Source organism: Helianthus annuus, chromosome 9 (assembly GCF_002127325.2).
Source record: "Helianthus annuus cultivar XRQ/B chromosome 9, HanXRQr2.0-SUNRISE, whole genome shotgun sequence".
NCBI lineage: Eukaryota > Viridiplantae > Streptophyta > Magnoliopsida > Asterales > Asteraceae > Helianthus > Helianthus annuus.
Genome location: NC_035441.2, coordinates 171,814,063 through 171,839,144, shown reverse-complemented (window position 1 = coordinate 171,839,144; position 25,082 = coordinate 171,814,063). Strand labels below are relative to the sequence as shown.

Below are 25,082 nucleotides of genomic sequence, written 5' to 3'. Positions count from 1 at the left end.
TGAGCGGCGACTAGTTACCGCATGAAGGGAGAGAGGGAGAGGGTGGCCCACCGGATTTTCAACCAATCAAGTTATTTTCCTTTTTTTTTCTTTTTTTTCTTTTTGATTTTCTCAACTTAATTAAAAAAATAAAAAAACAAGTCCCCCAAGAGAGGAGTGCCGCCATCAAATTGAGGGTGTGGGGGAAGTTAAGTGGGGAGTTGACGTGGCGCGTGTTGATTGGCTGTGGGTAAGAGAGTTAACTCCCCAGTTAGAGGAGTGCCCCTTACACCCTAAGTGATTGTGTTTTTCCAACATATAATATTTTTCTCATGTGTTTTTCCATGTGACAATATACTTTTATTATGATATCGACTTTTATTACGTGACCTGACCTTAAATATTTTAACAACGGATTGTTATAAATGAACCTGCCGAGAAAAAACTGACAAACCAGGAAAACATTTCATGGCTCATTGATTTTATCTAATGCAAGTTTGATATATTTTGAGATGGTCCTTTTAACATTAGTTCTTTGATTTTTTACGATAAATACACCGAAAGACATTATAGAATTTTAAACTCCTAATTACCTTTTGGTTATAAAATATACAACTAAGTTAATAAACAGGATGCGTCCCTAATGGGTTATGACTCTTTTTCAATCCCTTCTATCTTCTTTTCTTTGGCTTTTTTCCTCCTTTTCTCAGTTTGTCATTTCTTATAAAACATGGAAGAGAAAGAAAACAATTAATTTGTTATTTGGTGGTTGTTGGGTATGGAATGGGAATGATAATAATCTAATGATACTGTTTATTACGTTGGAGTTTGAGGAAGCAAACCTCTTTATTTTAAATCACAATAATAGCACACGTTGTTTTGCTAGTTCATATATAATGTTCCACGGACACACTATGCATGTATCCATAATTTCATTTTCTGTAATATCCCTCAGCAAAGAATTAGAATTTAAAAGAAATGTTCCAAATGTCAAACACCACCAAATTACCAATACCTACCAAATAAACATGATCATACACTCGATTCCCTTTATAAGGGACACGCATCTCGTTATCCATCGGTTTAGTTTAATTAGGTAATGTATTAAAATATATGTATGCCTCAAATATTATATAAACAGAAACATTCTTCTTGTATTAGAGCAAAAATAACTAGCTTAACTAACTAAAATTACAGAGTCGCTACACGTACATCAAATCCTCTAAATGCAATATGCATTATACATCACTTCAACTTGTATGCTCAAAATCTATAGTTTCATATACGTAACCTGCAAATGGTGGTGTTGGCTTATGATTTGCTAATGTAATCAATGTTCTAATTCATAGCAGTGGTTGGTAAGATAAGAAATCCACATAATCAAGCACAACAACATCAATAAAACAAGATCCATTAATTTTCTTTTATTCCTCTAAAGCCACCAAGTCCTACTGACTTTCCTAGAACGTACCATGTTCGAAGAGCTGTTAGTTAACACTTAAACGATAATCTCTATAAGACAATGTTAATTAATTAAGTACATATATCATATCTTTGATTAAGGATCAAGAATGTTAACATTACCTAACAAATTCTGATTTTATACTTGTAGAATAAGCAGATGATATTATTTATACAAATGATACTGAAATTGACTTTACATAAATCATTACTTTTAAGGTCAATGATTAAGCTGATGAACTGAACCCAACATCTTAATGATTTTAATACTACACACCAACAAACATAGCATTAACATGTTGAAAGATACAAATTAACTTTTTAACGGAACTAGAAACTATATATATTTAACTCATTGACTTTGGAGTGCATGAACTAGTATTTAAAGGGAGCAATCTCCATCATCACATCATATCCAGCACACACAATAACCTGACTAACAATCCAAAAAAAGAAAGAACAAACATCAACTGGAAATATCATGACCAGCACCCTCCTCTATCACCATCTTCTCCTTTCAGTTATCCTCCTCCTTCATGCCCCATTGTGTCCAGCTGCTGGTGGTTCATGGTCCGTCCTCCTCCCAAGCATTGGCATCTCAGCCATGCACATGCAGCTCCTTCCCAACGACCGTGTTGTAATGTATGATCGTACCGACTTTGGAATCTCCAACATCTCTCTTCCAAATGGCAAGTGCCGCCCTAACTCCACCGACTGCTCTGCCCACTCCGTCGAGTATGATGTCGGTTCCAATACTATACGACCGCTCATGGTGCTCACCAACGTATGGTGTTCTTCAGGAACATTAATGCCTGACGGCAGCTTAGTCCAGACCGGAGGATGGGCTGATGGTTACCGTAGGGTCAGGATTTATAAATCATGTGCCACATGTGACTGGCAAGAGATATCAAATGGGTTGAACCAACAGAGGTGGTATGCAACAAATCACCTATTGCCTGACGGGCGACAAATTATCATCGGCGGTCGTCAGGCATTTAACTATGAATTCTACCCAAAGATGTCGGCCACTGAGAACTCTCCCAGCTTTCCGTTTTTGGTCCAGACGAATGACCCCAATGTTGAGAATAATTTATACCCATTTGTGTTTCTCTATCCAGACGGGAACTTGTTTGTTTTCGCCAATAACCGTGCCATTTTATTCAACTACTCTAAGAACCAAGTTGTCAAGACCTACCCGACAATGCCCGGCGGGCAACCAAGGAACTACCCGAGCACTGGCTCTGCGGTACTACTCCCTTTGAGAATGAAAGAGGGGGTTACCGAATCCGTTGAAGTGTTGGTTTGTGGGGGCGCGCCCAAAGGAGCATTTGCTAATGCAAATAATGGAAGATTTGACGGAGCATTAGATACCTGCGGGCGGATTAGAATATCCGACCCCAATCCTCAGTGGGTCATGGAAACAATGCCTTTGGCTCGAGTCATGGGTGACATGTTGTTGCTTCCCAACAGCCATGTCTTGATCATCAACGGTGCCTCAGCAGGGGTTGCCGGGTGGGAGCTTGGTAGGAACCCCGTTCTCAGCCCTGTAACTTATAGACCTAATAACCAAATTGGGTCTAGATTTGAGGTGCAAAATCCAAGCACAAAACCAAGAGTGTACCATTCCACAGCGGTCCTACTGCGAGATGGTCGGGTTCTTGTTGGTGGAAGCAACCCTCACGGCAAATATGTGTTCACCAACGTGCTTTATCCAACCGAACTAAGCCTGGAGGCATTTTCTCCTTCTTATTTGGATCCAAGCTCTTCTTCTTCACGCCCCAGGATTTTATCACCCAAGACTAAAACTAAGATACGCTATGGAAAACGGATTGCTGTTACATTCATGGTACCAGGACCTGTAGATCTGAATTCGGTCAGCGTGACAATGGTGTCTCCTTCATTTAACACACACTCGTTATCTATGAATCAAAGGTTGTTGGTTCTCGACAGCGCTAACTCTACCAAAGCTCTCGGAAGGTCTACCTATAGAGTAGGTGTGACGGCACCTCCATCGGGTAACTTTGCACCCGCGGGTCATTATCTACTGTATGTGGTTCATAAAGAAATTCCAAGCTCGGGCATTTGGGTCCGAATGCAACGATAAAAATCATCCAAAGCACTAATGGTTTTGCTCCCGCAGTTGTTTATGGTTTATTTATTTCATTTTCAAGCTTTTCCCTTAGGAACATTTATTTGTTGTTGATATATTTCAATTGTATATGTGACCTAATAAATTGGTATATCGAGATTGTTTGTTTGCCAATTCATGAAATCGTTACCTCTACTATCAACTAAAAGATCTAATCAGCAGGTCACATTTCTAGCATAGTCATAAATGTTAGCATAGTTTCCTTTGGTTCTTTGTCACCTCCGAAGCAAATTTGTTAATTTTTTAATACAATTATCTCGATTCCGCCATAAGTTTTATTCAACTGTATTAATTTTTTAAATAGTTGTTTCTTAATTCTTCTACACGTTTTTCTAAATTGCTTTTAATCGATTTATAAATATTTACTTCACATTTTTTGCGCGAATTACTAATTTATTGTAAAGACTTTTTATAATCAGTATTTTCTAACTTGGTAAAAACTTCATTTGTGATGGAAAGGCCATACCTAGATTGTCACACCCTCAAAATCCACATATGGAGTGTTTAATGAAGTTTAAAGCCAATAGTCTATTGCCAGTGACGATACTCCAAATGATGCAAGCACCCATGTTGTACCTGTTGTACCTAATGTAAACTGCAAAGCATGCACAAGTGTATCAACAAAGGTTGGCGAGTTCACAGTTTCTATTTTAAAGGTAAGTAAGTTTTAAATACATTAGTTTATTAAAACATATCATGGGTAGCTAACCCACGGTTAAGCTACTAAACTGTGTAGTACCGAATACTTGACAGTTGTCAGTTGTTGTGCCCCGTATCAATGTCTATCATCATTGATATAATGTCAAGGTCGAAAGTTCACGCCCGGCTCCCAGCACGGTGTGAGGTTTGTTTGTTGAACCTAATAGTGATATTAACTAGTACCTCATTTGCCAAGCCCGGCAACTAATCGGTATAATGTGTAGGTAATTTTCGGATAGAGTTTCGTTTAGTACGCTAAAGACATGAAATGTAAACTACAGTATTCGATTCGATTGGCAATATTCCAACCCAGGAATATAAAGTGGTCCCAAATCTAGAGATAGTGTAGTTCCCAAATCCGGGAATGCATGCTTTTAGTAAATGTATGAACTCGCCTTAGTTTAGTTCATCAAGGTTAAGATTATGCGAGCTAGGATGGTCAACCACGTCCTATTATGGTTACCAGAAATATTAGTGGGTGTTTATGCAATTCATGAAAGTCCTACACGTATCTAGCAAATAGCACGCGAATAAGTTGTCACAAAATACTTTACCGTGTAGTTTTCATGCACATGCTCATAATATAACCTACGACATGACATACGCTATTTGTACAATCACTAAGCAAGTGCGGACACTAAAAATAGCAAGTTCGACTCTTATAAGTTTATAAATCATGCATAGCAAATTCACTGAAATTAGGTTGTTTTAGGAAGCTCGTTTAACTTTCTTAAGAAGCTGCAAAAATTATGATCTTTTTATGCAGCGTGCCCCTCGGTGGGGTTGGCCTTTTGTTAAAATTTTAAGGCCTAACTCTTTACTCGAAAATTTAGAAAAATCATTTACTATGTAGTGTCCAGATTCGTCACTTTCAGACTGCAGCTTACGGAAAAATTCATTTAAAAATCCTCAGATTACCCGATTGACTCGATTCTAGTTGGAGATTCGTACAGACACCTAAGACTATCTACTACATAACTTTCATGACTTAACTCCAATTATTCACCGAGATATGACTTAAAACACACAAATTCTGCAGAAAAATGCAGCTTGGACCACTGAAACGAAATAATTCGTTTAAAATACCAAACGACATTGAAAAATTTTGATTCAAGTATCATTAAAAGGGTATTTTGAAATACTATGTTTGGACTCATGCAAATCCAATTTTAATTATGTTATGACCCAGTTACAGCGGCTGTAACTGTTTAACAGCTTCATGTTTTCGCATAAACTTTACTAAGAAGAGTTTCCAAGTTCCTCTAACGTGTCTTGCCATTACATATCACCTTTGCATCGCACTTAGAAGGTTATATGTCTCTTTATATCAGATTTATCATACAAAACTTCAAGATTTTCAAACGCTAACCCATATATATATATATAGGGGGCTGCTAGAATGAAAACCACCTCGAGTTGTAAGAACCGCGAGAACTACACCCCACGGGTGGGCGTTCACCATGATTTTTTTTTACAACTAGATGTGTGTATTATAAACACAGCCGTAAAAAAAAATTAAACGCCGCGGCCGAGGGGGTAGTTTTTTACACCACAAGTTTGGTGTTTTTAATTTTTTATCTTTTTTCTTTTTTTTTCACCAAACTTGTGGTGTAAAAAACTACCCCCCTCGGCCGCGGCGTTTAAAATTTTTTTTTTTACGACTGTGTTTATAATACACACATCTAGTTGTAAAAAAAATCATGGTGAACGCCCACCCATGGGGTGTAGTTCTCGCGGTTCTTACAACTCGGGGTGGTTTTCATTCTAACGGCTCCCTATATATATATATATATATATATATATATATATATATATATATATATATATATATATATATATATATATATATATATATATATATATATATATATATATATATACATATATTGTGCATCCATACATAATCAACAACGCTAAAAAATCATACGTGACTTTCATGCATCCTATACCCCAAGTTATCATCATATTATCAAGGATCATGTAAAGAAAGACATAAACGCAACCAAGATACGTACATTAACAACCGAGATCATGTATAAACTAATAGAACCAAGAAACAAAACTCAACATTCATGACCCGAAACTCAACCGATTAACCTAATCCTCTAAGCCGATTACGACTGCACCCAAGTTTCACATATAACACATTTGCAAGACCTTGTATGGTTATAAACACATCTCAAAGCATTAAAGATTTACCTAGTCGAGTTGAATGCCGGTTGGACCTGATTGCGAAGAGAAAGAAGACGAGAGTGAGAGAGAGTAGCGAGAGAGATGGAGCAGCGACGGTGGGCAAGGGGTGTCGCCTGCAGCCGCACGTCGAGGGAGAGAGGAGGGAGTGTTAGGTTTTCTTATTTGTGATTACGGGATTACACGCATATATACATGCTTACATGCATAAGGGATTTTGGGCTTGGGGTGGTTTGGGCCGTAACGAGGGATGGGGTGGCGGTTTGGGCTTTAAAAAGTGGGTCGTCCACTTCCTTGGGCCGTAACCAAGGCCAAGGGACGCGGTGGCGGGTTGGGATTGGTATTGGGCCGAAACAGTTAAGCGTTTAGTGGGTGTGTTGGGCCAACAAGGGAGAGAGAGTGATGTGGCTTTGGGTTGATTTGGGTTTTGGTTTGGGCTTCACAGCAGTTTGGGCCGAAAAAGGGATAGGAGGGTGTGGGTCATGCTAACGGGTTAGTCGGTTCGTAAAAGTAATATATATACATATACTACATATAGTTGTTTGAGTTTCGAGTCGTAAATCTTATGTTGATCATGCTCGACAAGTAACTAATAAAAGTAACACGTAATGAACGTAAATTATAGACACAAACACGAGAAGTGCTAACCTCAGAAGTACGGGTTGTCACATAGATCATAGCTATAGGACGACGAATTTAGGTTCTTAACTTTAACTGTGTAATAGTATTCACTTTTCCACTAAAGATTATGTTCTAAAACACCTTTCAATGCACACCCATTTTTTAGGGGAGAAATAGAATGTCACACCCTGGCTTTGCGGAAGCGTGGGTTTATTTGGTGTGACTTCTTAATACCATAGCTTAATCACAACAAAGCTATATGAAAATAAAACCGTGATAATCATCCATTACACTTCGAGTTTTAAAAACAAAATACCACAACATTGTTTTCAAATGTCGACACATGCAACGATAATACAACACAACTAAATAAAATCTTGTTTGAAAGACACAACCACAGACATGAAACAAACACAGCTTAAGACTTGTGACTCGTCCAGGTAAAAGCCACAGCCCCTAAACTTGGATGACATCACCCTTCTTACGCAGCTTGAAAACATAGCATACATCGCCAGATCCCTAATTCCCTGAAATACATGTAAGTTTGAAAAAAATCAACAAAAAATGTTGAGCGAGTTCATGTGTAAGTGAGTATGTAAAACCTTTGTAATATAAAAATCCCTGGTATGTAGCAAATAAGGAAATAAAGAGATCACCAATGGTTTGCAAGGCCATTGATATGTGTGAAGTACAGTAGGAAGACTCAAACCTAGCAGATTTTTGCGTCGGGCTCAAAGTCACCACCTGGCTCATTCCGCGAACTCAGGGGTTGGGCTCGCTACACCCAGATAGATCTACCGCTAATGACCCTCGGTCCTACAATGAGGATTAATGGCCTCCAGTTTCAGCCTACTCAGTCACATGATCTAAGTAGTAACCCTCCTTACGCTAACCATACCATCTAAAAAGTATTCGTAATCATAGTAACATGTATTTCACCCCCGAAGTATAAAAACTGAAAACAGTTAAGAGAAAAGGGGGGCATGAACTCACAGAAGTACGTCTCGAAATAGTAACTCCCAATCAACCTGCTGCGTGACGACCTACACGTACTAACCTCTATTAGACGGACGGCCGTGCCTTGGCTTAAGGTTTAATGTTTTTGGGAAATAGTTAGGCAACTATTTCGTATTTACACTTCTTAATTATTTTGTAAATATTTTCCTTCCTAAGGATGGGGTTTTAATACATGTGCGTTTTTATACTTCCGGAAATATATTTTTAAGTCTCACTTAATAAAATATATTTTAATTCATTCGTCTAAAATATTCTATCTCCAAAATATACATATTTTTCCCAAAAATATTATATTTTATTCCATACAATTCCCAAAATAATGCTTTTATCAAAATACGCATTTAAGAGTATTTTTCCGAAAATACATAAGTTACATTTAAAGTTCGGGTGGTAATAATAATACCGGCGTAACTTAAATATTTATTCGTGAAGGCGTTGGTATTATTTTGGAAGTCGTAACTTCATGATATTCCAAGTAATATTATTTTTACTCTAAAAATAATATACATATAGTTCCCAAAATAATCATAAAATCACACAAGCGTCTTACTATGAAATATATATTCTAAATATATATTTAACAAGTTTTATTTACGAAAATCCACCTCCGACACTTGGTAATTTTTGTAATATAAATCATGGCGAATGTTATTTGGAAAAACAAGTTAAAAATATATTTATAACACTTGTTACAAAAATATTTCTAAGTGTTATATTTCTGGAAAAATTTCGCTAGAGTTTCCTTTGTAACTGGAGGTGGCCACGCTTACTAGCGTATCATTTTCTTTTCAAAACTCAATCAACAATTTTCCAATCATCAACATCATTCGAACATCAAACTAGCATAAATCGCAAACACATGAACTTGTAAGCCGTGTAAAAGTATGTAGTAACCTTCCAACATTTTTAGTAGACTTTTCTATCTTTAAAAATAAAATCGGTTTCTTGAAAACTTTATTTTTAAAGGATATGTAACTTTACAACTTCTAGTCCAAAAATTACGAAAATATTTCTTTGTTAAACCTTCTTGTTACACAAGTGTGATACACACTTGATTGTTCACAAAAATGCTTTTAGTTTATGAAAGATCCGGGTTTTAAACAAGACTTGTATATTTTACTTGGTTTTTCCGAAAAACCACTTGTAGATCTTTAGATCTACTAGTTTAGAATTCTATTATACAAGAAACATCGCTTTTACACAAGTTCATGTTTATGTGTGGAAGGATTCATCATCTTGCATCTTTCACACTTAACATATTGCTAGTTCATGTTCCATGAACGTGATCTAGCTTGGTTAGATGACGATCCGTTCCACTACTAGCCACTAACAACATAAAATAATCATTTCTAAACAAGATTCACAAGTTTTACACTACTAGCTTTTCTTTAACCATCTTGTTCATTTTTCATTTAAGACTTTTAGTTCTGCTTTCGCATGTTCTTGAGTTTTAACCATTGAATCTCTTATTAACCACCTTAAACATGAACAAGAGAGTGTTTAGAAGCACTTACTACTAGCTCGTGGCTAGGGAAGAATCAAAGCGAAAACAAGGTGGATAAAAGCAACGTAGTGAGGTTCTTGAGATTCCGAAAGCACCGGGTCTCCTTGTATGGTCTCTTGCACACTTGTATGTATGTGGAATAGCAAGATCGAAACTTGAAGATGATGTTGGGTGGGTGTGAGCTTTCGGCCGAACACAAGAGGAGAGGGGGAGAGAGTGCAATTTTTGTGTGAAGTGTTTTGAATGAAATGTTATCCTCTAAGCACTCTTATAAACCATCATTCACTAATAACCATTGTGTATTATGTAATCTAGATATGAGACATAAGCTAATAAAATAATCAAAAGTGTAAGGGTGTGTCCCACATGGGGGAAACCGATCGGATCATGGGGGGGGGGGGGGGTTTATGGTTTGATTTGAATGATATAGTTAGTGTCTAATTTGTTAGTTAGGAACTTAAATAAGTTATTAGTGTGTTATGAAATATAACGGGTGTTAGCGTGTTCGGGGACCCTAACTAGCTCCGAAAAGGATAAACAATGTTATTGGTAATATTTTTATGTTCCGGGTAAAGTCCGGTTGTTCGGTTGGATATTGATCCGTTAAAGTGCTAAATAAGCATTTAAAGTGTCTTTAATATTATTTTTAGTGACACAATGAATTCCCGACACTTTGGAAAGTGTCTAGTATTATTTTCCCATGTTTTTGCACTTTACTAGTTAAATAAATGCTGAATTTTGTAATAGAGTGCAGAATTTTATATTTAAAGCATGTTTTAGGCACATCCGGTCACTATAAATTTCACCTAGTGACGCAGTCCTACAAACCTCATCTCCCTACACTCACTACTAGTGTAGTAATCTATTCCCGGCTCATACTGGCCTTAGAGACAGTGTCTGTCTAGTGCTGGCTATGTCAGCATATTTACTGGGTTATTCCTTCATTGTGCTACTGTGCTTTTGTGCATCAAGTTTGTCACTATAGTTCTATGTAATAAATGGAGTGACAGTAATAAAGTATGATGCATGTATATGTATGTATCAGAAATCAAGTAGCAGTTTAACCACAATTGTAAGTAAGCACAGTAATTAAGCATTAATTAAATATTAATTAATTCGTACGGATACCTGATTTGGTGAGGGTTGTCACATAGAACCTACTTTTATACATTGAATTAGCCAATTAGGTTCCATGGCTTAGGTTATTTTGGAGGCATAGTCGGTGCGCGACTAGTAATTTGAGCTCGGCAACCATTTCAATGAGCTAACTAATCGGCGTTGAAATGCATGTTAAATATATAGAAAATGTGTGTGTTTTCCTAAGTAACTTAACTTGTTTGGGTAAGTCGACTATCGAATCCAGTAGGAGCTAGCTAATGGTGTTAAATTTCAAGATCGTGTAAAGTAGACATTAAATTTCAAATTGATCTTTGATTACCTGCAATATGAAATTGATTACTTAGGTCATCCGTAATAGTTAAATCTATTTTCACTGTCACGTCATAAAATGTCTGCTAGATCACTCGCTCATCAATAAGCCACAGATAGGGGTGTAAACGAGCCGGGTCGAGCCCGAGCTCGAGCTCGGCTCGTTAGGTTTTTATGAAGCTCGAGCTCGAGCTTGGCTCGGTTCGAGCCTACTTCTTTGAGCTCGAGCTCGGCTCGCGAGTAAAACCCAAAGCTCGAGCTCGGCTCTAACTATTTTGAGAACAACCTTAAACGACCTAAAAGCTCGGCTCGAGCTCACTTCAACATCGCGTAAACGAGCCAAAGCTCGACTCGAGCTCGGCTCATCAATGTTATCATCATTATTAATATATTATATATAAAAAACTTAAAATTTTGTACGGGCTCGTTTAGGGTCGCGAGCCTAAACAAGCTTTGTATTTCAGGCTCGAGCCTGGGTTCCATAACAAAATGAGCTCAATTTCAAGCTCGAGCTCGGGCTCGTTAAGGCTCGGCTCATTCGAGCTTTTAAGCGATTGATCACGAGTAGCTCTCGATCCTCTGGGCTTGTTTACACCCCTAGCCACATATCACTGGCTCATCAACTACGGTGTAATGGTTTCATCCCCTAGTCATTTATTAGTCATTACTCTTTTACATAGATCTTATTATTAGTATTAATAAAAGAAAGTACATTGAATTTAAATAAGTAAAATAACAATTCTAAAAATAATGAATGAAAACATAGTAAACCACAATAAATAAAGCGTAAACAAACATTAAGACATTACATAAACTAGATAAAACATTACTAAAAAACCTAGTTACTTAAACCAAATAGAACATTATTTATTAACCAAAGAGTGACTCAGAGTCACAATCACTTTCGCGTCCGTCCAATCTCTGCCGCCCAACTTTGGACTTCTTGTGTCAGATAGGGGGTTTGCCATAGGAGGACGGTTTACCACCGTAGGAAGGTTTGCCACCGGAGAACAATATACCTCCCAATTAATAATTTGTCGGATAGTAGTTGATTAAAGGTATAATCATACAACTAGTTTAACTTCATGTCTGTCAAATCTGTTTGAGCATCATCCGGATAGTTTACGACTGGAGGAGGACTTAAAGGTGGATGACGATAGACTGTCGGAGGAAAAGGGTTTTCCGTTTGAGGACCGTAGACTGCCCGGAGAAAAGTGGTTTGCCACCTGAGGGTTTGAAGTAGAAGGGATTGAGCGTGGAGGGCTTAAGTGTCGACGGTCGAAGGTCTTGCCGGTTCAATCTGAATAACCCCCTACCCATATCTCTAAATTAATATGGTCTTTGGAGTGAAATGTGAATTGAGATATGAAACGTGGGTTGCAAGACGAAGTGGCTTTATAACCACTAGAATATAACCGTTGTAATATAGCCACTGGAATGTAGCCTTTGGAATAGGATTATATTTTAACTTAACTGGATTATGTTTTAGTTTAATAATCAACATTAAAATTAATTGGAGATCCCTAGAATGCTCTTAGAGAACTTATTCCTTGTTATTTAATACACAAACAAGTGCGGAATCCAAGTTTGCATACAAACCAAAGCAAGAACACACCAATAACAAGTTGAATATCACTTTAAAGCTTCTTTGTATTGATTTCAGCAGAGTAACAGTACATGAATACACAATAATGCACCAATACTCTCTGAATGTGCTCTCTTGGTTCTTCAAATGATCAAATGCAGTATTTATACTGAAATACCGAAGTCTCCACAAAGGTCAGTTAATGAGAGGCGAAGGTGACCTTATCCAAACGAAGGTTCACCTTCGCCACATGTACATCACACGAAGTTGGCCAATGAAACCCGAAGGCCCACCTTTTTAAACCCAAAGGCTCATAAGTGATTGTGTTTTTCCAACATATAATATTTTTCTTATGTGTTTTTCCATGTGACAATATACTTTTATTATGATATCGACTTTTATTACGTGACCTGACCTTAAATTTTTTAACAACAGATTGTTATAAATGAACCTACCGAGAAAAAACTGACAAACCAGGAAAACGTTTCATGGCTCATTGATTTTATCTAATGCAAGTTTGATATATTTTGAGATGGTCCTTTTAACATTAGTTCTTTGATTTTTTACGATAAATACACCGAAAGACATTATAGAATTTTAAACTCCTAATTACCTTTTGGTTATAAAATATACAACTAAGTTAATAAACAGGATGCGTCCCTAATGGGTTATGACTCTTTTTCAATCCCTTCTATCTTCTTTTCTTTGGCTTTTTTCCTCCTTTTCTCAGTTTGTCATTTCTTATAAAACATGGAAGAGAAAGAAAACAATTAATTTGTTATTTGGTGGTTGTTGGGTATGGAATGGGAATGATAATAATCTAATGATACTGTTTATTACGTTGGAGTTTGAGGAAGCAAACCTCTTTATTTTAAATCACAATAATAGCACACGTTGTTTTGCTAGTTCATATATAATGTTCCACGGACACACTATGCATGTATCCATAATTTCATTTTCTGTAATATCCCTCAGCAAAGAATTAGAATTTAAAAGAAATGTTCCAAATGTCAAACACCACCAAATTACCAATACCTACCAAATAAACATGATCATACACTCGATTCCCTTTATAAGGGACACGCATCTCGTTATCCATCGGTTTAGTTTAATTAGGTAATGTATTAAAATATATGTATGCCTCAAATATTATATAAACAGAAACATTCTTCTTGTATTAGAGCAAAAATAACTAGCTTAACTAACTAAAATTACAGAGTCGCTACACGTACATCAAATCCTCTAAATGCAATATGCATTATACATCACTTCAACTTGTATGCTCAAAATCTATAGTTTCATATACGTAACCTGCAAATGGTGGTGTTGGCTTATGATTTGCTAATGTAATCAATGTTCTAATTCATAGCAGTGGTTGGTAAGATAAGAAATCCACATAATCAAGCACAACAACATCAATAAAACAAGATCCATTAATTTTCTTTTATTCCTCTAAAGCCACCAAGTCCTACTGACTTTCCTAGAACGTACCATGTTCGAAGAGCTGTTAGTTAACACTTAAACGATAATCTCTATAAGACAATGTTAATTAATTAAGTACATATATCATATCTTTGATTAAGGATCAAGAATGTTAACATTACCTAACAAATTCTGATTTTATACTTGTAGAATAAGCAGATGATATTATTTATACAAATGATACTGAAATTGACTTTACATAAATCATTACTTTTAAGGTCAATGATTAAGCTGATGAACTGAACCCAACATCTTAATGATTTTAATACTACACACCAACAAACATAGCATTAACATGTTGAAAGATACAAATTAACTTTTTAACGGAACTAGAAACTATATATATTTAACTCATTGACTTTGGAGTGCATGAACTAGTATTTAAAGGGAGCAATCTCCATCATCACATCATATCCAGCACACACAATAACCTGACTAACAATCCAAAAAAAGAAAGAACAAACATCAACTGGAAATATCATGACCAGCACCCTCCTCTATCACCATCTTCTCCTTTCAGTTATCCTCCTCCTTCATGCCCCATTGTGTCCAGCTGCTGGTGGTTCATGGTCCGTCCTCCTCCCAAGCATTGGCATCTCAGCCATGCACATGCAGCTCCTTCCCAACGACCGTGTTGTAATGTATGATCGTACCGACTTTGGAATCTCCAACATCTCTCTTCCAAATGGCAAGTGCCGCCCTAACTCCACCGACTGCTCTGCCCACTCCGTCGAGTATGATGTCGGTTCCAATACTATACGACCGCTCATGGTGCTCACCAACGTATGGTGTTCCTCAGGAACATTAATGCCTGACGGCAGCTTAGTCCAGACCGGAGGATGGGCTGATGGTTACCGTAGGGTCAGGATTTATAAATCATGTGCCACATGTGACTGGCAAGAGATATCAAATGGGTTGAACCAACAGAGGTGGTATGCAACAAATCACCTATTGCCTGACGGGCGACAAATTATCATCGGCGGTCGTCAGGCATTTAACTATGAATTCTACCCAAAGATGTCGGCCACTGAGAACTCTCCCAGCTTTCCGTTTTTGGTCCAGACGAATGACCCCAATGTTGAGAATAATTTATACCCATTTGTGTTTCTCTATCCAGACGGGAACTTGTTTGTTTTCGCCAATAACCGTGCCATTTTATTCAACTACTCTAAGAACCAAGTTGTCAAGACCTACCCGACAATGCCCGGCGGGCAACCAAGGAACTACCCGAGCACTGGCTCTGCGGTACTACTCCCTTTGAGAATGAAAGAGGGGGCTGCCGAATCCGTTGAAGTGTTGGTTTGTGGGGGCGCGCCCAAAGGAGCATTTGCTAATGCAAATAATGGAAGATTTGACGGAGCGTTAGATACCTGCGGGCGGATTAGAATATCCGACCCCAATCCTCAGTGGGTCATGGAAACAATGCCTTTGGCTCGAGTCATGGGTGACATGTTGTTGCTTCCCAACGGCCATGACTTGATCATCAACGGTGCCTCAGCAGGGGTTGCCGGGTGGGAGCTTGGTAGGAACCCCGTTCTCAGCCCTGTAACTTATAGACCTGATAACCAAATTGGGTCTAGATTTGAGGTGCAAAATCCAAGCACAAAACCAAGAGTGTACCATTCCACAGCGGTCCTACTGCGAGATGGTCGGGTTCTTGTTGGTGGAAGCAACCCTCACGACAAATATGTGTTCACCAACGTGCTTTATCCAACCGAACTAAGCCTGGAGGCATTTTCTCCTTCTTATTTGGATCCAAGCTCTTCTTCTTCACGCCCCAGGATTTTATCACCCAAGACTAAAACTAAGATACGCTATGGAAAACGGATCGCTGTTACATTTATGGTACCAGGACCTGTAGATCTGAATTCGGTCAGCGTGACAATGGTGTCTCCTTCATTTAACACACACTCGTTATCTATGAATCAAAGGTTGTTGGTTCTCGACAGCGCTAACTCTACCAAAGCTCTCGGAAGGTCTACCTATAGAGTAGGTGTGACGGCACCTCCATCGGGTAACTTTGCACCCGCGGGTCATTATCTACTGTATGTGGTTCATAAAGAAATTCCAAGCTCGGGCATTTGGGTCCGAATGCAACGATAAAAATCATCCAAAGCACTAATGGTTTTGCTCCCGCAGTTGTTTATGGTTTATTTATTTCATTTTCAAGTTTTTCCCTTACGAACATTTATTTGTTGTTGATAAATTTCAATTATATATGTGACCTAATAAATTTGTATATGGAGATTTTTTGTTTGCCAATTTCATGAAATCGTTACCTCTACTATCAACTAAAAGATCAAATTAGGAAGTCACATTTCTTGCGTTGTCATTAGTGTTAGCATAGTTTTATTTGGTTCTTTGTCAACTGCGAAGCAAATTTGTTATTTTTTTAATACAGATATCTCGATTCCGCCACAAGTTTTATTCAACTGTATTAATTTTTTTTAAATAGTTGTTTCTTAATTCTTCTACACGTTTTTCTAAATTGCTTTTAATCGATTTATAAATATTTATTTCACATTTTTTTGTGCGTCTTACTAATTTATTGTAAAGATTTTTTATAATAAGTATTTTCTAACTTGGTAAAAACTTCATTTTTTATGGAAAGGCCATACCTAGATCAAAGCTATAGGACGAAGAATAGGGTCTTAACTGTGTAATAGTGTTCAGTTTTCAACTAAGGCCATGTGTAGTCATAAAGCCCCCAAAGGGGCGTTATGCGCCATGTGGCATGCCACGTCACCCCAGGGCTTTATGGGGCTTGAGGCCGTAGTCATAAAGCCCTACCTCATCATAACCAAAGTGTAAAATGCAGGGACCAAAGTGTAAAATGCAGGGACCAAAGTGTTTTAATGCAGGGACCAAATTGTAAAATGCAGGGACCAAAGTGGAAAATGGAGAACAAATCCCCTTCTTCCTCGCGCCGCGAAATTTTTCACGCCGGTTTTTTTTTTTTTTTTGATCATGGCGCTGGGGGGGGGCGGTGTGGGGGGCTCCATACCGGCGCTATGGCCTTCACCGCGCCCCATTACATACGACCTAAAGATTATGTTCTAAAACACCTTTCAATGCACACCCATTTTTTAGGGGAGAAATAGAACCTACTTTTATACATAGAATTAGCCAATTAGGTTCTATTGCTTAGGTTATTTTGGAGGCATAGTCGGTGCGCGATTGGTAATTTGAGCTCGGCAACCATTTTAATGAAGTAATTGGTCGGCATTGAAATGCATGTTAAAAATATAGAAAATGTGTGTGTTTTCCTAAGTACCTTAACTTGTTTGGGTAACTCGACTATCGAATCCAGGAGGAGCTAGCTAATGGCGTTAAATTTCAAGATCATGTAAAGTAGACATAAAATTTCAAATTGATCTTTGATTGACTGCAATTAGGAAAAACTGAAATTGATTTATTAGGCCATGTGTAATGGTTGAATCTGTTTTCACTTTTACGTCATAAAATGTTAAAATGTCTACCGGATCATGGCTCATCAACAAGCCACTTTCTTTCACTTATTTTTAGTTTCATCCCACAGTCATTTATTAATCATAACTCTTTTACTTTGATCTTATTATTAGTATTAATAAAATCGAAAAAGGGCATTTAAATTTAAATAAGTTCAATAACAATTATTAAAAATAATAAATGAAAACCACAATAAATAAAGCATAACATAAATTAAAATTAAGACATTACATTAACCAAATAAAACATTACAAAATAACCTAGTTACTTAAACCAAATAGAACATTATTTAATAACCAAAGAGTGAATCAGAGTCACAATCACTTTCACATCCGTCCAACCTCTGTTGCCCAACATTGGACTTCTTGTGTCAGATAGGGGTTTGCCACAGGAGGACGCTTTGCCACTATAGGAAGGTTTGCCACCGGAGGACAATGAACCTCCCAATTAATAATCTGTCGAATCGTAGTTGATTAAAGGTATAATCATATACCCGGTTCAACTTCATGTCTGTCAAATCAGTTTGAGCATCATCCGGATAGTTTGCGACTGGAGGAGGATTTGAAGGTGGATGAAGATAGACTGCCGGAGGAAAAGGGTTTTCCATTTGAGGACCGTAGACTGCCGGAGAAAAGGGGTTTGCCACCGGTTTGAAGGCGAAGGGTTTGAGCGTGGAGGGCTTGAGTGTCGAAGGTCTTGCTAGTTCAATCTGAATAACCCCACCCATATCGCTAAATTAATATGGTCTTTGGAGTGAAATGTGAATTGAGAAATGAAACGTGGGTTGCAAGACGAAGTGACTTTATAACCACTAGAATATAACGGTTGGAATATAGCCGTGGGAATGTAGCATTTGGAATAAGATTATATTTTAACTTAACTGGACTATGTTTTAGTTTAATAATCAACATTTAATTTAATGCATAATCAAAACTAATACATATTTAAAATCAAAATTAAAACGGATACATAATTTAAAACTGAAACTAATACCTAACTAAAATTAAAACTAGTACAAGAATTTAAGTTACTAGACATCAACCCAGAATCGTCGGAGTCGGAATCTAAACGTGTAACTGGTTGCTGCCAACGGGGATCATTTCTTTTTATTAGCCAACACTCCAAGTTACTAAATATTCTTTGATAGCCCGCATGGTAATCCCATAGGGCCTCGTTAATCGCATCTACCCGCGGTTACATCGTCACCGTGTTACATCACGATGTAAAACAAATTGTTAAATTTAGCAAGCCGGATTCACATATCCCTCCACTTGGTTGTGATTTGGCCGCCATTGCGATTCGCTTCGCCCACACGTTGTCGGAAGTCGTAAAACACTGCCATCCAAAACGATACGCCTTCGTGTGGTATGCCTCTGGTCACATTCAACTAGGCCACGATCAAGGCTATTTCTTTGGCTTGGGGTCCAAGCTCTCTGTGGCGGAGCTTGACCAAAAGTTTCGAGGGGGCGTAAAGTGATGGGACCCAAATTTTTTTTCCTATCTTTATGTTTCGGGTCGGGTCGGCTATCGATTCAGGTCAAGTCAAATAATAATAGTTCCAAATAAAACTAAAAAAATGTCATTCATTCAAAGGACCCGTTCTTAGACATAAAAATTTGTGATTAAGTTTATTGTGTGGTGGGTAACCTAAGGTTAAACAAATAAGAGTTAAAATATATTTACAAAACTACCTATCACTTATATACAAAGTGGTAACAAACTTTACTTTAATTTATATATTGTATAAATATTTAGGAAAAATAATTTGGGGGAGGCGATCCTATATAATTTTTAAGAAATAATGTGTGTTTAAAATTGTTAAGGGTTATGTGTATGTATACAAATAAAATATAAAATAATTTTTTTTAATTTGAGATTATCAGTCTTATGATTGTTTAGCATGATATATCCAACACCACCATACCCCCTAACACCCGTCATCTGCCTCACCCAGGGGCGGACCTAGCATAGAACAAGGGGCAACCTCCGTTGCCCCTTGACGCTCCAGCGGTAGTGTAAATTTTGGAAAAATTTGACGACTTTTCAATTTCGTTGCCCCTTTTTATAGAAACATTGCCCCTTTAGTTTTTTTCTAGATCCGCCACTGGCCTCACCCAACCCATGCTAACGCCCCCCCCCCCCCCCCCCCCCCGACATTCCACAGCGGTCCTACTACGAGATGGTCGGTTTCTTGTTGGTGGAAGCAACCCTCACGAAAAATATGTGTTCACTAACGTGCTTTATCCAACTCAGCTAAGCCTAGAGGCATTTTCTCCTTCTTATTGGATCCAAGCTCTTCTTCTTCACGCACTAGGATTTTATCACCCAAGACTAAAACCAAGATACGTTTTCGGATTGCTGTTACATTTATGGTATCAAGACCTGTAGATCTGAATTCGGTCACTGTGACAATAGTGCCTCCTTCATTTAACACACACTCGTTTTCTATGAATCAAAGCTTGTTGGTTCTCGACAGCGCTAACTCTACCAAAGCTCTCGGAAGGTCTAGTTATAGAGTAGGTGTGACGGCACCTCCATCGGGTAACTTTGCACCCACAGGTTATTATCTACTGTATGTGGTTCATTAAGAAATTCCAAGCTCGGGCATTTAGGTCCGAATGCAACGATAAAATTCATCCAAACCACTAATGGTTTTGCTCCAGCAGTTGTTTATGGTCTATTTATTTCATTTTCAAGTTTTTCCTTTGGGAACATTTATTTGTTGTTGATGGATTTCAATTATATATGTACCCTAATAAATTGGTATATCGAGATTGTTTGTTTGCCATTGTATTGTATATGTGCCCTAATAAATTGGTATATCGAGATTGTTTGTTTGCCAATTTCATGAAATCGTTACCTCTACTATCAACTCTACTATCAACTGAAAGATCAAATCAGAAGGTCACATTTCTAGCATAGTCATAAGTGTTAGCATCGTTTTCTTTGGTTCTTTGTAAACTCCGAAGCAAATTTGTTATTTCTTATATACAATTTTCTGTATTTCTCCACAAGTTTTATTCAGTTATTTTAATTTTTTTAAATACATATTTTATGATTCAACTACACGTATTTGTAAATTGCTTTTTATCAGTTTACAGATATTTATTTTACATTTTTGTTGTGCGTGTTACTAATTCATTGTAAAGACTTTTTATAATCAGTATTCTCTACCTTGGTAAAAATTTCATTTGTGATGGAAAGGCCATACCTAAATCATAGCAATAGGACGACGGATTTAGGGTCTTAACTCCATACTAGTGTTAAGTTTTCAATTAAACTAGTAATAAGACCCCCGCGCGTTGCGGCGCGGGTACTTCGCAGATATTGAACGGATTATTCCAAGCGTTATGTGATGTGTTAACCATATGAAAACGCATGTTTTGACGTATCAGATTGAACTCAATGTATTCTATAGTTGCATTGTGGTTGGATCAAAACGTAACGTAAATCGAATTTATATCGTACAACCATAACGTATTATACGCGACACGACTAACTCGAATTTATATCGTCAATCCAAAAACTCTCGAGGGGGTCAAAGTGGCATTTAGAAAGTTCATAAAAAATTAAGTGGTTAAAAATTGCATTTCCTAGACTTAAGGGTTAAGAAAGGGTAATAATAAAATTTGATAAAGTTTTAGGGTAAGAAGAAAACTATAACAAAGTTGGGGTTGTATTGTAAAATGGAGTAGTAGTTTAGGGACTAAATTTGCGATTATATGAAACTTTAAAGGTACCAAAGTTAAGGGGCTAAAATTGCAATATCATAAAAGTACGGGGGAGGGAGGCAAAGCAGGTGGGGTTTCCACCGACTTTGTTTTTTAAGATGTAGCTAGTAATTAGACCCGCGTGCGTTGCGGCGCAATTACATTGCAAATATCGAACATACGTGTATCAACGGAAAAACTGACACATGCAATCAAAAGACATTTTCATATCAAGGGCATAAATTCTACCCCTAGCGCGTGACGGTAGGGTCGAAATGTAGAACTGGAAGCGAACATAAAATAAGCCAAAAAAACGTTTTATATTTTACCTGACTTGTTTCCCTAAAACATTTTACACCTATGCGTAGACTAACTCAAATTTATACGGATGCATAAATTGCAATTTGCATAATACAACCCGCAGGCGATGCGTCGTGAGCACTTTACAAACATTGAATGAATTGGTCCAAGTGTTATGTCATGCGCAAATCATATGAAAGCGCTTGTCTCGACGTACTCAGGCATTAATGTTCCTGAACATATGAAACCTGATTAAATGTTTTTTTAAAGATAAACCTGATTAGATGTTGGAAAAACAAAATCAATATGACAACCTCTATTTTAAAAACTAATTAAGTTTCCCATTTGATTCACGAACTAAACCCATCAAAACTAAATTTTTTAAATCATGTCATAATTTAGTTAATAACAATAATTACCCTCGTCAAATTATATATTACTTGAAAAAATAACCATTCCCCCTTATCTATTTTTATTTAGTATTGGTTAGTTTTAAATTTTATTTTCATATAATGATTGCATAAAGGGATTTTTTTTAGTTATGCAACTTAAAAAATTTAAAAGAATTTTTAAAACACTGATGTTTAAATTTTTTAATTTTATTAGAATATAATTACAAAAATAATAAACTTTTTTATTACTTTTATAGTTACATCATTAATAGCCATTTAAAATTAAAAATTATTAGCGAGTAAACTAATAAAGTAAAGCTAGTACACGCACTAGACGTGTATGTGTGATGCGGTGGGAACCACAAACACCGGTAATCATTTACCTTGTTAAAAAAATTTATAACAATACTATACTCAAATCAAAAGGAACATAAATGCTAATGTTATTGTGTAATTTAAAAAAAATATTATTAACGTATGAAAAGGTTGTGTTTGTTCCAAAATTTGTGGGAGGTTGTTGATTTTAAAAATAAAGTTATGAATACTCAAAAAAAAAATTCGTATAACTTTTCATGAATCATACAACTTTTTTTGCAACGTATCACGCTCTTAGGAACTCTGTCCCTACTCTCTAGACCCGTCGATGCGCCACCCTAGACTCCACCAAAGGGACACTAGGGTTTCAACTCTTAAAACCGCTGAGACTCCATGGTACTAAAAGTTATAACAATCGTGATCGAGTGTGCACCTCACACGTTCTAACTTGTATTAATGTTTATTCAAATCTATCATTTGGTCTTTATATATAGGGGTGTTCATGAGCCGATCCGATCCGAGCGAGGGTCTGCTAGTGCTCGGATTGAATTACAACCGATCCGATCGAATCGAATTTGCAAACCGAGCACAAAAGTGATGCTCGTGCTCGGATTGAATTTGAATCGAGCGGATCGTTTTCGCTCGGTCTCGCTCGGTTTTTCTCAGCACCGAAATTAAAACATGTGTAGCAACACACACAAAAAAAAAACTAAAATCAAGACTATTACAAAGCTACATTCAACAAAAAAAAAAATCTAACTTAATTAAAACATGTCCAACACCTTACTAACAAAAGCAATACATAACTAAAATAATGATTCTAAAAATGTTCTTAACAATATCAAGAAGCACAAAAATGGATCCTAAAAATCGAACATGAACAACAGCGAGGTATGTGGCAGGAGGTATGTCGCAGCCCCTGACCCACCCCGGGAGCGGGAGCCGCGAGACATACTGGTGGTATCGGTGTTTATTAAATACGCAGCGGAATTAAAACATCAGGAGCGTAGTTAGGAAATAATTTCAGAGTTAAAACACCAAACTTTTATATTAAACAAGTGGCTAAAACCCATATTTCATTTATAATGTATTTAGAGGGTGTTTGGGATTACGTTTTGAAGTGATTATTTGATTATTGCGTTTGTAAAACATAATAATCTAAAAAGGTGTTTGGATGAAAAAGTGATTATCTGCCTCCAAAACGCAGTTTTGGAGAAGCATGTACCTACATGCTTTTTCAAAACGCAGTTTTGAAAACGCAAAATCTATTTTGAAAACGCAACACCAAACACCCCCTATAGGGATAAACCCTAGTTGCTGAAAACATGAACTTCTTCTTTTATTTAGGTAACTTATAGCCACTTTATTTAATCCTTCGGTGCTCCATAGCTAGCTTCTAATAGCTTCACATCAAGTTACCTGAAACGCGTTTTAAAAATATTTTATCAACAAGAAATACTGGCGAGTACATTCCATTTTATAAAAAAAAACATTGTTATAACTTTACAGCATCAAAAGTTTTTACATTTGTTTATCTCTAACAATTTCTCAAACAGTATTGCTACTGGGGCACAATTCCCCCGTGCTTGTAGTTATGCTAATATTGGCTAACTCTTTGTCCAATATTAACTAGTGTCAAGTGATGTATACAAAACCCCACATATCGATAGTAATTGCAGATAACAAAAACTTAATCACTGTAAGTATAACTGATAAACATTTAGGGTTTTGTAAAGCATTTTTAAATAAAATGTATCACAAAAATGTGATAAAAAGAAGAATGACTCACTTTGTAAACTTAGGTTTTACTATAAGCTTCCTAGTAATATTTTCTCATAATTTTCTTGAGTTCCTATTAAAAACATACAATGCACACGTGTTAGTATAATAACCCAATTCAACTTTATCAATACGTCACGAGATCAGAACCCCAACGTAGTTTACAAAGCATAGCCTTCATCAGGTAGCGCCTTGGCATCCGTTGCTAGGTTCAAGATCGATCGGATAGGGTATCAAATCAGTAACTAGGAGTTAAAACACCTACAACGGGGCAGAGCTTTGTGATTTTGGGGTATTGTTTTCGTTTTATAAGTTAGAGATAAAGAAAGAGATTGAACAAGTTGGAAAGGCATACTAAAGCTCTATTTATACGTGAAATCTAGGTTTCTCGTGCCCCGTGACAGCCTCAGGCTGTGCCTTTCACGGCCCGCGAGAGCCCCCTAGCTAGGCATAGGGTTGACTAGTCATGAGTGTAGGTTGAACACGTGGACGACACGTGTCCCTAAACGTGCCCGGAACATTTTACGTCTCACGCGCCCCGCAAGAGGTTTCTCTTAGTCTGTTGCAGCCCTCGACGGGCATAAAATCATTATTTTATTCATTTTTCAATTAAAATAATGTTACGCGTGTTTGGTTTTTCGATTACGGAGTGTTTTTGGACAATTTTTAGGGTTGTTATAAGGTATGTGGCAGGAGGTAGGAGATTGTACCTCTGCTCATTTGAAGTAGCCGGCGAGGTTGGAGATTGTACCGTATCCGTATAAGTTGAACTTGAGCAGCTGGCAGGAGGTATTTAGCAGGAGATTAGATGCTATTAGATGCTGATTTGAATTTTTAGGAATTAGGGTTAGGTTTTGGTATTGAGTTGGGCTAGTATGTTTCTTGGGCTTTTAATTTTTCTTGGCTACTTATCGCTCGGTTTCGCTCGAATTATTTTTATTAAACCATTCGAGCGAAACCGAGCAATCGACGAGCGAGCGGACCTTTGCTCATGCTTTGCTCG

At 37.2% G+C, this 25,082-nt stretch overlaps 2 protein-coding genes across 2 annotated transcripts; both read left to right on the top strand.

Annotated features, from left to right (window-relative positions):
- Nucleotides 1–1,883: 1,883 nt before the first annotated feature.
- LOC110879603 (aldehyde oxidase GLOX1) lies at nt 1,884–3,703 on the top strand. Its single transcript, XM_022128083.2, has one exon. It carries the CDS (start codon nt 1,922–1,924, stop codon nt 3,542–3,544), a length of 1,623 nt encoding a protein of 540 aa, XP_021983775.1. The 5' UTR covers nt 1,884–1,921; the 3' UTR covers nt 3,545–3,703.
- A 10,854-nt stretch (nt 3,704–14,557) lies between these two features.
- On the top strand, nt 14,558–16,386 carry LOC110879604 (aldehyde oxidase GLOX1). The gene has a single exon (XM_022128084.2). It carries the CDS (start codon nt 14,596–14,598, stop codon nt 16,216–16,218), a length of 1,623 nt encoding a protein of 540 aa, XP_021983776.1. The 5' UTR covers nt 14,558–14,595; the 3' UTR covers nt 16,219–16,386.
- Nucleotides 16,387–25,082: the final 8,696 nt, after the last annotated feature.

What these genes read in the sequence shown, in the direction of transcription:
- LOC110879603 (XM_022128083.2), top strand. Translation starts at nt 1,922, where the DNA reads ATGACCAGCACCCTCCTCTATCACCATCTTCTCCTTTCAGTTATCCTC.
- LOC110879604 (XM_022128084.2), top strand. Translation starts at nt 14,596, where the DNA reads ATGACCAGCACCCTCCTCTATCACCATCTTCTCCTTTCAGTTATCCTC.